Below are 16,030 nucleotides of genomic sequence, written 5' to 3'. Positions count from 1 at the left end.
CAGTATTCACACAGCAACAGCTTGTTAAGTGGATGCTGAAATGAAACAGTCCCCAGTTTCCACTCACTATCCCTCCCTCCTAGTGGTGGATTCCAATACCACAGATGCTCAAAAGAAACTTTATCCATCCAGGGCTGGGGATTTAGCACAGTGGTTCCGGCATCTGCCTCTCAAGTGCAAGGTCCTGAGTTCGATCCCCAGTACCAAAAAAAAAAAAAAGAAAAGAAACTTTACCCATCCAAACACCTTAGAAATCGAGAAATTTTTTGATTCGTTTTTTTTTTTTCTTTTTCCACTAAGCCAGCATTGCAAAAGATAATTGAAGGAACAGTGCACACAAAAGAGAAAGAGGAGATAAGCTACTGACAAATTAATACTACACACAGAAGACGAAGATAAGCTACTGGAATTAGGAAAGAATGAAGCACTAGAAAAACAACAAAATGACAGGAACCAGTACGTACTTTTCTTTAATAACTCTGAATATAAGTAATCTTAATTCTCCAATTAAAAAGCAAAGTCTGGCAGATTGGATTAAAACACAAGAACCAACTGTTTGCTACTTGTAAGAAATACACCTCACCAGAGAAATAAAGGCTGAAAATGAAGGATGGAAAACATTCCATGCAATGGAATCAGAAAGCAAGCAGGAGCCAGCTATATTCATATCTCCCAAAGCAGACTTCCAGACAAAACTATTCAGAAGAGACAATATACAGTGGTCAAAAGGCCACTGTATGTTGGTAAAAAGAATAATTCACCAAGAAGATACAATTGTAAATATATATGCACTGAACATCAGTGCATCCAATTTCATAAAACAAACACTATTCAACATAAACAGAGGGCCAGGGATTTAGCTCAGTGGTTCCAGGGCCTGCCTTGCAAGCACAAGGTCCTGAGTTTGATCCCTGGTACCAAAAACAAAAAACAACATAAAGAGATACATAACTCCCAATAACAGTGGACACTCTTGCCAATGGATAGGTTATCCAAATAAAAACTTAAAGAAATATCAGAGCTAAACTACACTATAGATCAAATGAAGTTAACAGACATCTATAGAACATTCCATCCAACAACTACAGAACACACACTTTTTTCAATAGCTCACTGAAAGTTCTCCAAAATAGATGACATCTAGGCCATAAACCAATTCTTAAACATTCCAAAAATTGAAATAATCTTTTGCATTCTATCAGAGGATAATGGAATGAAACTAGAAATCAACAGCAAGGAAAACTATAGAAACTACACAAATACATAGATATCAAACAACTCACTTTTGAATAATCAGTGGGTCACTGAAGAAATCAGGCAAAAATTTAAAACTTCTAGAATTAAATGAAAATGGAAACACATCATACTAGAATCTCTGGGCTACAGTGAAGGCAGTTCCAAAATTAAAGTTTATACTGTAGTTAGGAACGCCAGATGTGGTGGCACATGCCTGTAATCCCAGCACTTGGTAAACTGAGGCAGGAGGATGCCATAAGTTTGAGGCCAGCCTGGGCTACATAGTAAGTTCAAGGCCAGCCTGAATTACAGTGCAAACCCTGTCTCAAAAAGAAAAAACAAAACAAACAAAAGAGAACAAAAGAGCAATGACACAAAGAGCTGGTTCTTTGAAAAGATTGATAAACCCTCAGCCAAATTTACCAAAAAGGAAAGTCTGAACTCAATGCAATGAGAGATGCAAAGGGGGCTGCTACGACAGACACTTACTATGTGCCCACTTCAGCAGCACATATGCAATGGACACTACTGAAATCCAGAGAATCATTAGGCACTATTTTGAATATCTAAAGTCTAGTAAATTACAGAATCGATAAGAAATGGATAAATTACCTCAGTGTGAAGGCCCTAGGTTCAATCCCCAGTAAAGCAAAAACAAAACACACCTAATACACCACATAAATAGAATCAAGCATAAAAATCATCACATGATCTTTTTAATACAGAAAAAGCCTTCAACAAAATTCAACATCCCTTCATGACAAAAGAAGAAACTAGGTACTGTGTAGAAGGCTCATACCTCAACATAATAAAGGCTATGTACAATAAACCCATAGCCAACATCATACTGAATGAGGCAAAACTAAAAACATTCTTCTAAAATCAAGAATGGGATGAGGATGACCACTCTTACCACTTGTATTCAATTATCCTACTTGAAATTTTTGTCAGGACAATTGGACAATTAGTGAAAGAAATAAAAGGGATATAAATAGAAAACAAATAAGTCATGGGCTGGGGATTTAGCTCAGTGGTTTCACCGCCTGCTGCACAAGCACAAAGACCCTAGTTCGATCGCTGGTATCCAAACAGTATGCCGCCTGCCTCGCAAGAACAAGGTCCCAAGTTCCATCCCCACTACAAAAAAAAAGAAACAGTCAACAGTTTTCCTATACACTAATAAGGAACTCACTGAAAAAGAAATCAGGGAAACAATTCCAGTCATAACAGCTTCAAAACATAAAATCCCTAGGAATCAACCCCACTGAAGAGGTAAAAGAACTCTACAATGAAAATTATGGAACACTAAACAAAGAAACTGAAGAAGCCACTAAAAGACAGAAAGACCTCCCATGTTCACAATGGCCATATTACCAAAAGCAATCTACAGATTCTATGCAATCCCCATCAATATTCCAATGACATTTTTTACAGAACTAGAAAAAAAATACTAAAATTCATATGGAAATACAAAAGACACAAACAGCCAAAGCAATCCTAAGCAAAAAGAGCAAGGGTAGAGGCATCACAATACCTACTTTCAAACTATACTACAAAGCCACAGTCACAAAGTCTGCATGAGACCAACACAAAAATAGACACACAGACCAATGGAATAGAATAAAAAACATACAAACAACCTCTCTCCTGGCTGAGAGCATGCAACTGGCCCCTGGCCATGACATGCTGCACCCAGCATCGTTCCTGGGGGCCCCAGGCCAGAGGAGGATGTGTCCTTCCCAGACCGACCTCTGGCCCTGGCCCTCTGGGGCTCTGAGCTCCTGCAGGATCTTGGCAGCTCCTAGCACAGCCTTCCTCAGGGTGACGGGCTGCCAGGTGGTAGGACTTTGCTTTGGAATTTGCAGTGGAAAAAGTAGTAGGTCCTCTACCCGTGTAAACTGCAGAAGGGACACTCCTGGAGACATGAGGGTGGGGAGGGCTCCTGGGACAAGGAAGGCTCTCAATGCTTACCAGAGCCTTGGTTTTTAGCTTTGCTCTTTTGTAAAAGGATTCTGAAAGAAAACCAGTAAAATGTACCTAACCCACAGGGAAAAAAAACACATACAAAGCCACACAACTACAACCCTTTTATTCTTAACAAATTCATTCACGGAGAAGACAGCCTCTTTAACAAATGGTGCTGGGAAAACTGGATATCCATATGTAGAATAGTGAAACTAGATCCCTGTCATTTACTCCATACAAAAATCAATTCAAGGGCTGGGGATTTAGCTCAGTGGTTTTGCCACCTGTGGCGCAAGCGCAAGGACCCGAGTTCAATTCCCCAGTACCAAAAAAAAAAAATCAATTCAAGGTGGGGATTTAGCTAGTGGCACCACACCTGCCTGGCAAGTGCAAGGTTCTAAAGTTCGATCCTTGGTTCAGGAAAAAAAAAAAATCAATTCAAAATGGATCAAAGACCTAAGTATGAGACCTGAAACTTTGAAAGTGCTACAAGAAAACATAGGGGAAACACTTGAACCCATAGGCATAGAAGATTTCCTGAATGGGACTTCAATAACATAGGAAATAATGATGAGAATCAACAAATGGAATTACAACAAATTAGAAAAATTCTGCAAACCAAGAAAAACTGGCTACAGAATGGGAGAAAATCTTTAACAGCTTCTATTCCAACTGAGGATTAATATCTAGAATATATAAAGAACTCAACACCACCAAGAAAACAAATACCAAAGCAATACATGGGCAAACGAACAGATAATTCTCAAAAGAAGTACAAATGGCCAATAATTACATTTTTTAAAAGTTCAACATCTGTAGCCATTACGGAAATGCAAATGAACACTACATTGAGATTCTACCTCATCCCAATCAGAATATTCATCATCAAGAACACAAAAACAATAAATGCTGGCAAGGACAAGGAGAGACAGTCTTCTATACTGCTGATGGAAATGTAAATTAGTACAGCAATTATGAAAATCAGTATGGAGGCTCCTCAAAAAACTAAAAGTAGAACTACCATATGACTCAGCTATACTACTACGTGGTATATATCCAAAAAAAGTCAGCATATTTTAGGAATATTAACATAGCTGTATTTATTATTGGCACAATTCACAGTAGCCAAGATACAGAACTAGCCTAGGGGCCCATCAACAGATAAATGTATAAATAACTTGAGGAATATACACAATGGAGTATGAGTCAGCCATTAAGAACAAAATTGGCCAGGCATAGTGGCATGGATCTACAATCCTGGCACTCTCAGAGGCTGAAGCAGGAGGGTCACAAGTTTGAGCACAGCCTGGGCAACTTAGCAAGACCCTGTCTCAAAATAAAAATGTAAAAAGGGCTGGTGATGTAGCACAAGGGGAAGGCCCTGAGTTCAATCCCCAGACACACACACAGTAAAGAAATAAAACTACGTCACTTGCAGGAAATGGATGGAACTAAGAGAGATCATCATGTTAAACGACATAAATCAGACTCAAAAAAACAAGTATTTATCTTTTCCTTAATATGTTAAATTTTTTAAAAAGATGGCATGAAAGTGGAAGGAAAATTATTAATAGACAAGACAGGAAGGGAGTAAAAGGAAGTGGAAGTGGGGTACAGTGATGAGTAATGGGAGGATGAATACGATCAAGATATGCTACATACATGGGAAATACAATGGAACTCAATCTTCTGTAAAATTAACAGGCACTAAAAAATATAATAGAAAAAGAAAACTGAAATAAGAGAAGAAAATGTGCCAAATCATGATAATTACTAAATCAGGGCAATGAGCACATATATGAAAACTACGTCTGACATTTTCATAATAAAAATTAAAGAGAAAGAGGTCCTGTTTAGGACCTGTTAAATTCAGGGTGCCACATGTGATATACACCTGAAAATGTTAAGTAGACTTGGGTATATGAAGAGGTGTTTTGAGAAGAGATGAAAGTCACATCACTTTTAGCCATGGGACTGGACTAGCTTGCTCAGTGCTGGACAGAAAGGGGGTAGAAGGGCCCAGGGCAGAGCCTCTGTCCAACCAACAGTTGAAGGTCAAGAAGTGCAAGAGTGGGAGGGGCATGTCTGGAGGTCCCGCGGCCCTGTCTCTTGCTTCAACAGTGTTTGGACGGAACAGACCCAGGGACTCCCTCTTTTTCATCCTCCATCCACCTTTCAGTTACAGATTTCAGGACCATTATTTCGCCCATCTCCTGCTTCCAGGACCGGCCAACACTGTTCTTTTGTGGGTAGCTCCTTACTGCTGACTAGCCATGACTTCTTAGCTTCGTCAGAATTATTCCACCGAGGTGGAGGCTGCCGTCAACCGCCTGGTGAATCTGTACCTGCAGGCCTCCTACACCTACCTCTCTCTGGGCTACTACTTCGACAGGGACGATGTGGCTCTGGCAAGCGTGGGCCATTTCTTCTGTGAGCTGGCCAAGGAGAAACGCGAGGGTGCCAAGCATCTCCTGAAAATGCAAAACCAGCGCAGAGGCCGAGTGCTCCTCCAAGACGTGCAGAAACCTTCTGAAGATGAGTGGGGTAAAACCCTAGATGCCATGGAAGCTGCCCTGGCCCTGGAGAAGAACCTGAACCAAGCTCTTTTGGATCTTCATGCCTTGGGCTCTGCCAAGACAGACCCCCATCTCTGTGATGTCCTGGAGAAACACTTCCTGGATGAGGAGGTGAAGCTCATCAAGAAGATAGGCGACCACTTCACTAATGTCCGCAGGCTGGCCGGCCCCCAGGCTGGGCTGGGCAAGTACCTCTTTGAAAGGCTCACCCTCAAACATGACTAGGAGGCCCCGGAGCCCAGCGGCCTTTGAGGGGCTCCTGCTCACTTGGCATCAGGGCTTTGGCCTAACCCTCTCCCTCCAGCCACTAGGCAGCTTTTTCACCTCTCTGGAGCCCCCTCCCAAGTCTTGGACCAAAGGAAAATAAAGCCTTTTGCAGCAAAAAAAAAAAAAAAGAAGAAGTGCAAGAGTAGGCCGGGGATTTAGCTCAGTGGTTCCACACCCTGGCTCACAAGCACAAGGTCCTGAGTTTGATCCCCAGTACCAAAAAACAAACAAACAAACAAAGAAGTGCAAGAGTCACCTAAGAAGACAGAGAAGAGGCAGTCACTGGGAAAAGAAGAAAAGCAAGAGAATGTGGCATTAGCAGAAAGAATCTTTCAAAAAAAAAGATGTTTAAATGACAGCTAAAGTTTCTGAGCAGTGACTCGTAACTGTCACAAAAGCAGTTTTTGTACAGTGAATGAGATAGAAGCCTTTTAGTGTTAGAACACTTTACTTGCATTTCAAAACATCCTGCACATATTTTTCTAAATTCAAATGTACCTTAATGCTTAATATAAAGCTGTAATCTCATTTTATTAAAGTTAGTCACGATGCCTTGTAGGAGGACTGGGGCATTTCATCAAACATTTAAACACACTGTTAAAGCCCTTTAAGGTTGAGAATTAACCATTACTTACACAGCCATCATGCACATTTAGGGTTGCTTCAAGTTTCAATCTTTGGATAAACTCTTTTCTTCCTGTTTAAAAAGAAAGAAAGAACTAAATAAACCACACAATCTAACGTTCAGAAGTGTATCACACTGAAGTTAAGAGCCTAGGATCTGGTATAAGGTAGATTAAAGTTCTAATTCAGCTCCACCATTTATAAACTGAGGGATATTGGGCAAATTAACATACAAGTCCTAGTTTCATCATTAGCATATCTCCTGATTCATTCCAGGGCAAAAGGAGCTTAGCACAGGGTCTGGACCACTCATATTTTTTTTTCATTCATTCCTCAATTTATTTAGTCTTCACACTGTTCCAGGTATTGTTCTAGAAGCTAGAAATACCATGATGAAACAGAAAAAGATCTCTCCTCATAAAAGGATAAAGACAATAAGCAACATATCAGTTAGTGAAAGCACTGAAGTGGGGAAAGGGTTTGATAAAAGAAGGCAACGGTGGAGTAAGTTTTTCAACTTTTTAGGGGGAGGGGTCCTCACTATGTAGTTTAGTCTTGATACAGCCCAGGCAGGCCTCAAACTTGCAGCAATTCTGCCTCAGCCTCCAGAGTGCTGGGATTACAGGTGTGCACCACCATGCCCAGCAAGGTTTTCAACTTTAAACAGGATGGCGAACAACGATAATAATACAATGCCACTGATTTTCAAATACATCTTAATTTTAGTTAACTTTACAGTGTTGAAATACAATCAGCCTAAATGTTATCAGTAGCAAAATAGTGAAAATACTGTAAAAACATTAAATTTTCTTCTTTGAAAAAGAGAAATATCTCCCTTTATTCATTTAAGAAATTTATTCATTTCTTAAAATGAACAGTCTTTACCAAAGATACACCAGAAAGCATGTTGATTCAGAATCTGTGATGAAAGGCTTCTGAATTTATAACAAAGAGCAATAAATAAGTACACAGGCTGATGAGCTCGCAACTTAAATTTTACGCTCTCTATATACTGTCACAGAGGACAAACTTCTCTATTACATTTTCTTGCTATTCAGTGTAAAGATCAAAATCCTCTTGGAGCCAAACTTGTTTTACTCCCTCTTATTCATAACTGGTAAGGTGGCTAGGTAAAAGATAATGAACACATAGGTTACAAAAAGAAATTTGGCGAAGGGAATCCTCAATGATTCCTAAAGTTATTGGAATAAAACAACCTAAAATTCAGTGAAGTGTTTTCATGAGCTACAGGCTATTTTATCTTATTTTATTTTCAGTTCTAAAAAGTTATGAAATAATTTTTTAAATCCATTTTCTTTTGGTCAAAGGCAGGCTTGGTAATCCTGAGTTATAAATTAATAGTAGAATGTTAGAATTAACAATATGACAGCAATCAGAACTCATTAAAATGCTAAAATATGAGAGACTTAGTTTCCAGTTTTTTAAAATCTAGGTTTGAAAATTCAGATTTACCCATTCTGGTCTAGAGAAAATGGTAGGACAGAAGAGAAGACAAAGTGAGCTGCTCTAGCGAGAACTCTTCCATATGAAATGTGTGCCTATGGACAGGTACTGAGACATGTCAGTCAAGCAGGTCCCAAATGACATTCTGATGTAACTTTGGAGATGAAACTGTGTCCTACAGACACCCCAGAGTGTGCTCTGGAAGCTAAAAGACAACATAAAATACAAAGTATGAATTTAAAAAGCCGAGCTCCTCAAAAGTAAACTCGTAACTGAATGCTGTTAAAAACTGTGGCAGGTCTGGCCTATTTATTTGCAAGACAGCCTATTAGCCTGCCATCATTTCTTGGATGCTGGCAGAAGACACAAGACTCTGAAGTCAGAGGTAAAAGATTTTACCACCCACAGCACACAGACAGTGCATACTTTGGGTTACGCTGGTTCCCCTCGCCTCCTGAGTGCGTGTGGTATCCGAGGCCTGAATGCTGGGCATGGGTTTGAGGAACCCTAAGATATGACATTCCAAACTTTCTACTTGCCTAATCTTTGTCCAGACGACTTTTTTTTTTTTGAGACAAGGTCTCGCTATGTAGCTTAGGCTGGCCCTGAAATCACTATGTAGCCTAGGCTGGCCTGGAACTCATGGCGATCTTCCTGCCTCAGCCTCCCAAGCGCTGGGACTATAGGCCCAAGCCACCACACCCAGCTCAGAAGATATTACTTTTATTATACTAGACAATGAACAAGATTGTTCTCTGCCCCTGGATATATTATTAAATCTTCTAAACTGTTTACCAGGCCCAATGAAAAGATAGTTCCAAATAAAGCAGCTAAGTGTCTCCACTCACAGGATAGGCAGAAATGAAAGGTGGGGTTCTCTCCTACCAATTACACATTTGTTATGAACTCATTTTTGTGACTTCTCATTCCCAATCTCCCACTTAAAATCCCGTCTCTACCGTGACAACTGAAACTACAAGCTCAATAAAAGGAGGGACACCCTTATTTATTCAAGTAGCCCAAGTGATAGAACTGTAACTTAAAGTATCCAAATATATTTGCTAAATTAGAAAATATACAATTGGGATCATAATCTCCATTCTATTCTCTAATCTATACTCTCAATAAGTATCTCTCAATGACAACAAACATAGAGCTCTTGCTCATTTTTAATGACTGCGTAACTTACTAAACAGCTTTGTAATTTATTCATATGAATCTCCCGTACTACATTATTAGATGCTTGGGAAAAGAACTGTGTGGCATAGATAGAAATATCTACCTTGGAACATGTTACACTTAGGGTGGGCAAAACAATCTCTCAGAGCCTCAGTGTTGTATCTGTAAAAGTACAAATGATACCATGAACTTTACAGATTTACTGGGAGGGGGAAACTAGCATATGCAAAATTTCTAAAGTCCCCAGATACTTTAGTTCTCTCCCCACATATGTGAGGGATTGTTCTAAGCCAATGATGACAAACCCTTTAGAGGTCAACACCCAAACAGCAACCCAAACCCACACTTATTTATCACAAGTGCCAATACTGCAATTAAACCTGAATACTGACATTTTAGTTTAGAAAAAACAACTCACACATGTGGCTCGCGCGCCGACAGAAAGGGCTCTGCATGCCCGCTGTGGCACACGTGCCATAGGTTTGCCATCACTGTTCTAAGCTAATATTGTCTGAAAAGAGACAAGGTTTATTTTTTAAAATGTATCTCTTCATCAAAGGAGTTGAGATAACTGACTAAGTAAAAAGAATAAGGCTGGGGCCGGGGATTTAGCTCAGTGGTTTCGCAGCCTGCTGCACAAGCAGAAGGACCCAAGTTCGATCCCCGGTACCAAAAAAAAAAAAAAAAAAAGAATAAGGCTGGTGAAACTAACAGAAAAGCACTTTTAACAAAATTTTTACTTCAATTTTATTTGAGAATATTGTCCTCTGAGCCACTTTTATTTTATTTTATTTTAATGTAATACAAGTACATAATGAAGAAAATATAAAAGCTGTTCTATGAAAAAATAATTTTTCTTAACAAAAATTGTTAGAGAATAACCATGGTAAATATACTATGTATCATGATCTTAAAAGAATACATTTTCATTTGCTATTTTTGCATAAAATATTTTAAGTATTGACAAAGTATCTCACATTCTGTATAATTTTGAGCAATTTCTTCATATTTCACAATATTTATTATGTTTTGGTCTTTATTTTCACTTGTTTCTCACACCAGAAAGACAATGAGCTATTTACATGTGTGTCTGATTTATTTCACTTAAGAGTACGTTCTCAAGGTGCATCCATTTACCTAGAAATATCTCGTTTATCCTTCTTTATGGCTGAATAGTATACTCCATTGTATTTAAAAAACACATCTTTTTTATTCATTCATCAGTTGATGGGCATTTGGGCTGTTTCCAAGATTTAGCTAGTACAAACTGTGCCCCTATAAACATGGGTGTGCATATATCACTGTGGTATATTTTTAACTCTTTTGGGAAGATACCAAGCAGGAGACAGCTGGGTCAAATGGGACCTCTCTAATCCTAGTTTTCTAAGGCATCTCCACACTGATTTTCACAGTGGTTGCACCAGTCTGCACTCCCACCAACAGTGGAGAAGGGTTCTTTTTCCCCACAGCCCTACCAGCATTTGCTGTTGATTTCTTGATAACAGCCATTCTTTCTGGAGTGAGGTGGAATCTCAGCGTTGTTTTAATTTGCATCCCTCCAATGACCAGTGATGCTGAACATTTTTTCATGTATTTATTTGCTGTTTCTACTTCTTCATCTGAGAAGTGTCTGTTCATCTCCAATGCCCACTTTTGAATTGGGTCTTTAAATTTGGGCTGATTTTTTTCAATTCTTTATGTGTTCTAGCTATCAATCCTTTGTCTGAGGAGCAGCTGGCTAAAATGTTTTCCCACTCTGTGGGTTGTCTTTTCACTCTGCTGTGATTTCTTTTGCTGTGCAAAAGTTTTTTAATAAGATGAGATCCCAGTGATTGATTCTTTGTAGTAGTTCCCATGTGGTCTGGATTTTGTTCATGAAGTCTTTACCTACTCCTGTGTCCTCAAGTGTTCTACTTATTCTCTCTTCCAGCCGATTTAGTGTTTCTGTTTTAATATTTAGATCTTTGATCCACTTTGATTTTAGTTTAGTGCATGGTGAGAGACATGGGTCTAGTTTTAGTCTTAGACATGTGGAAAGCCAGTTTTTCCAGTACTATATATTAAAGAGGCTATCTTTCTTCCAGTGAACATGTTTGGCCCCTTTGTCAAAGATAAGGTGGCTGAGTGTGCTTGAGGTTCTTTGTGCATCTTCTGGTCTGTTCCATTGATCTTCAGGTCTGGTTTTTTTTTTTTTTTTTGCCAGTACATGCTGTTTTTAATCACAGAAGCTCTTTGAGCCACTTTTAATACCAAACTTCCTAGTCATCTACATATGCTGCCTTTCCTGGCTCACGGTAAGGCCTTCCTTTCAGTTCACTGGCTCTGTCTCAGTCCATTCAGGCTGCTGCAACAAAATGTGCTAAGACTGAGCAGCTTACAAATAACAGAAATGTATTTCAGATAGTACCAGAGGCTGGAAAATCCAAGATCAAGCACGGCCAGATCTGATGCCAGTGAGGGTCAGTTCCTGGTAGATGGCACCTTCTTGCTGTACCTTCACATGGCAGAAGAGGCAAACAAGCTCATAGATAGATCTCTTATAAGGGCACCAATTCTGATAAGGAAGGCTCTACTTTCAGGATCTAATCACCTCCCAAAGGCTGCCACCTCAATACTATCACCTTACAGGACTAGGACTTTGATATCATAAATCCTAGCGGGTCACAAACCTTTCAACCACAGCAGTCCCTTTTGTCCCCTCCTATTAGTCTTGTTTTTAGAAATCAAGGGTGATCAGTAAATCCAATAGCCTCTATTAATGCACATTTTTCACAATGCCATAGTCATATCTGTCACAGCTAACTGCTATCTCCTTGAAAAATAACCCTCTTTGGTTCCCAGAGCTTCTTACCAGATAGCCAGGAGAAAGGAATACCACAGGTAACAAGCTCTAAGGAGCAATGGGACACAGAACTGTTTCCTCTTTGGTACTGCACAGGACAAAGCAATAACTGCCCCTGTAATATGTAAGAAGAAACGATGAAAATGTAAATAGGTGAAACAGGTCCACGTGGGCAACACGAACAGTTTAGAGTCTATGGGAACCCTAGACACAGGCAGTCTACACTCAGTCACCAGCTCTTTCCCATGAGCTCCCTTCTCAGAAGAGACTGAAAACAGGGCAGGAAGCATGAGAGAAACTCAGTCTCACAGGGCCAGGAATGAAGCTGCAGTCCTTCAGCCATTCTCTCACAGGAAGCAAAAGCCTCAAGTCACTGAAGGAAACCCTACCAACCAAGACTCACTACTTGCTCATGAGTTTCATGAAAAGGCAAAGCGCCCAGAAGAAGGGGAATAAACTGCCTATCTTTAAGGGAAAGGCAGGAAATTCCCACTCATCCCTAGCACGAACCTTACACTGAACAACAAGCAAAAGAGTTAAGTGTAGTGATTCCAAAGTGAGTTAACTCAGCTAGACTTTTACACAGTTTCTCAGAATTCCTTCCCTGTATGTTTCTGGTTAGAATGAGTCAGTCATTTATTTCCACACAAGGCCTGGAGGGCACAAGCGACACCCGGTACTTGTTTTTACGCTCAGGCTGGGGCAGATGCCTTTGTAGTTCACAAACACTGTTGCCTATCTATTCTCACACCTTGTTGGAACGGCAGCAACTGAGCCTGATCACTGCTCCACTCACCCAAGAATCTCCTTTACCTTCTTCAAATACTGGGCCAATTGCATATTTAGGTCCAGGAAAAAAAGGGCATTGGCTTTTCCTATAGAACACCCATGTCAGTTACACTTCCTATAGAACAATTTTGAAAAACGAGAGAGAATGAAATGGAGAAATCATTCTACCCCAATGTAAAGCTTGCAACAGCTATAGAAACAAGACAGCATGGTATTCATAGACAGCTAGATACAGAAATCAAATGAACAGAACAGAGAACTCAGAATCAGAGCCACACAAATATGCCCAACTATTTTTCAACAAAGGTAAAAAAACAATTCAGTGAAGGAAACACAGGCTTTTCAAAAAGCTGTCCCACAAAATAAAATACAAAAATGAACTTCAAGCTAATCCTCACTCCTCATACAAAAATTAACTTGAAATGATTCCTGGACTTTTATACAAAACCATACTATTTCAGGAAAAACACACAGGAAACAATCCTCAGGACCTGTAATAGGGTAAAAGTTCTTCAGCATGATACCAAAAGCACACTCCATAAGAAAGAAACAAACAAACTGAGAAACTGGACTTCCCCAAAATTAAAATCCTTAGCTGGATGCAGCGGCATATGCCTACAATCCTGGCCCTCAGGAAAATGAAGCAAAATAATCTGAGCTCAAGGGCCACCTAGGGTACATAATGAGATCCCTTCTCAAAAATAAATAGATAAATAATTTTAAAACCTTCACCCTACAAGACTCTTTGATGAAACTGAATGATAAGCTACAGGCCCAGAGAAAGCATCTGCAAACCATGTATCTACAAAGGACTAGTTCTTAACATACATAAAGAATTCTCAAAGCTCAACAATTGAAAAAAATCCAAATAGAAAACAAAGAAAAGATATTAAGAAACATTTCGCTGAAAAAACTGATGGCAAATGAGCACATGAAAACATATTAAACACAATTAGCCACTAGAGAAATGTAAATTTAAACTGAGACATAATATTAAGTAAAATAAATCAGACACAGAAGGTTAAATATTAGTTTCTCTGATACGAGAAACTCAAAGAATAAATAATTTAAAGAACAAAATAAAAGGCAAAGGATAGAAAACAAGGAGACAGACTTTGTGGAGATGAGAAGGGGATCTGAGGATGGGAAGAAATGAGAGGGAGGAAAGAGAAAGGGGAAGTAAAAAGGATCAAGATGTGATACGTGTATGTACCAATTCTCCATGACCAATGTATTTATTACGTATCACAAACACATACTAAAAAAAAAATAAATAAAACCAATGAGATACCACTGATACTTACAAAAATGGCTAAAACAAAAAAGTGATAGTACCAAATTTTGGAGAGGATACAGAGAAACTGCCTTACCCATGTGGCTGACAGGAATGTAAAATGGTGCTGGAAAAAGAGTATGGCTACTTTGTGCAAAACTAAACAATACACTTATCATATACCCCAAATGAAAACTGTTCATACAAAAACCTGTATGTAAATATTAACAACTCTGTTCTTAGCCAAAAAATGAGAGGCAATCCAAATACTCCACAACAGGTAAATCATAAACAGTCATTCCAATTCTACAGAACATTACTCAAAGGCAAAAAGGAATAAATTACTAATGCATGCAAACAAATTGGAAAACAGTGTGGCAGCTTCTTATAAAGTTAAACACACTTACCATACATAGCTCAGCAATTTCACAGTACATATTTACTTAAGTCTCAAAACAACCATACTGAGTAATAAATCCAATCTTAAACGATTACATGCGGTCATCCATCACATTACATATATGTTAGCTATGTAACGGTCTTTTTTAAAAAAAAAAACGAGTCTCATTATGCTGTTGCCCAGGCTGGTCTCAAACTTGCGAGCTCAAGTGACCCTGCCACCTCAGCTTCCCAAGCAACTGGGACTACAAGCATACACCACGATGCCCAGCTCAAACAACATTCTTCAAGTGACAAAATTATAGAGATGGAAAGCAGAACTGTGGACAAATGGCAGAGAGAAAATGTGATTATGGCTCTTAAAGGGTATCAGAAATGATCTTTGTGATAGAAATGTTTTGTATATTAACCTCATGATCTACTAAAATTAACTAAAATCAACATTAATCTACTTAAATTAAAAGTTTAAACTGCATGAAACTACATACACACAGAAGTAACACTGTAAAATCTGAATTAGGCTCATAAAGTGCATCTGTGTCAAATTTTCTGGTTAATATATTGCAAAAGAGGTTAACCCTGAGGGCACTGTCTGAAGGTTATACAGCAGTGTCTCTCTGTATTATTTGTTTGAACTATATATAAACCTACAATTACCTTAAAGTTATTTAAAATATATTTTTTTAAACTTTTCACAAAGAAAATTTCAAGTTCAGGTGGCTTCAATGATGACATTTATCAAACACTTATTAAAAAAGTAATTTCAATCCTACACATACTCTTCAGAAAAAGAGAACATATCCCAGCTCATTCTTGCAGTTAGCACTATCCTGCTATCAAAACCAGCTATAATTATTACAAGAAAACTATAAACTAGTATCTTTTATGAATATCAATGTAAAATTCCTTCTAATATTTAAATCAGCACTATATAAAGGATAAATCAAACTCTGAAAAACAATACACTGCTAAAAGAATCAAAGATTACTGAAATCCATAGAGATAAAACAATCACAGTTTGAAAGATGTGATACTGTAAAGATGACAGCTCTCCCTAAAATAATGTGTAAACTCAATGTAAAAATCCCAAGTCTTTTTTTTGGTAGAAATTGACAAAGTTGCATATAAAATTTACATGGAACTGGAAAGGATCCAAGATACCCGAGACAATTGGAAGGAAAGGATCAAGCTCAATATATCATGCTGCTAGTATCAACATTCACTACAAAGACATGAAGCACCACAAGGATGGACAACTAGATGAATGGAATGTGGTTGAGAAATGGGCTTAAATATATAGTCAGCTAATTTCATGAGAGAGAGAAATGTTTTCACAAACTGTGCTGAATTAAGTGCACACTGACATACAAAGAAACAAAGGTTGACCCTTACTTCACAGCCTTACTCAGAATTGTT

The 16,030-nt window shown here is 38.7% G+C and overlaps 1 protein-coding gene and 1 pseudogene across 21 annotated transcripts in view; one reads left to right on the top strand and one right to left on the bottom strand.

The window, feature by feature from the left end:
• Dcaf6 (DDB1 and CUL4 associated factor 6) overlaps positions 1-16,030 on the bottom strand; it is a 144,954-nt gene that overhangs the window by 123,552 nt on the left and 5,372 nt on the right. For 16 of the 21 annotated variants that reach the window (XR_015449495.1, XM_021244635.2, XM_087206854.1 and 13 more), the window contains exon 2: positions 6,680-6,741. The exons of 2 other annotated variants lie outside the window; for them this stretch is intronic. Coding sequence is in view for 16 of the 19 variants with exons in the window: in XM_021244635.2 (XP_021100294.1) it covers positions 6,680-6,741 (62 nt within the window). In the remaining 3 variants the exon portion in view is untranslated. Of the gene's footprint in view, positions 1-6,679; positions 6,742-9,414; positions 9,474-12,162; positions 12,269-16,030 lie in introns of those variants that run through there. 3 more of the 21 variants (XM_087206855.1, XM_087206870.1, XM_021244644.2) reach the window with 3 other exon arrangements.
• On the top strand, positions 5,475-6,101 carry LOC101697448 (ferritin light chain-like; annotated as a pseudogene).

Source organism: Heterocephalus glaber, unplaced genomic scaffold (genome assembly GCF_053883595.1).
Source record: "Heterocephalus glaber isolate CG9 unplaced genomic scaffold, H.glaber_assembly_v1.0 deba00000738, whole genome shotgun sequence".
In the NCBI taxonomy this organism is placed as follows: Eukaryota; Metazoa; Chordata; class Mammalia; order Rodentia; family Bathyergidae; genus Heterocephalus; species Heterocephalus glaber.
Note: the sequence above shows the minus strand (reverse complement) of the source record. Positions and strands in the feature narration are given on the sequence as shown.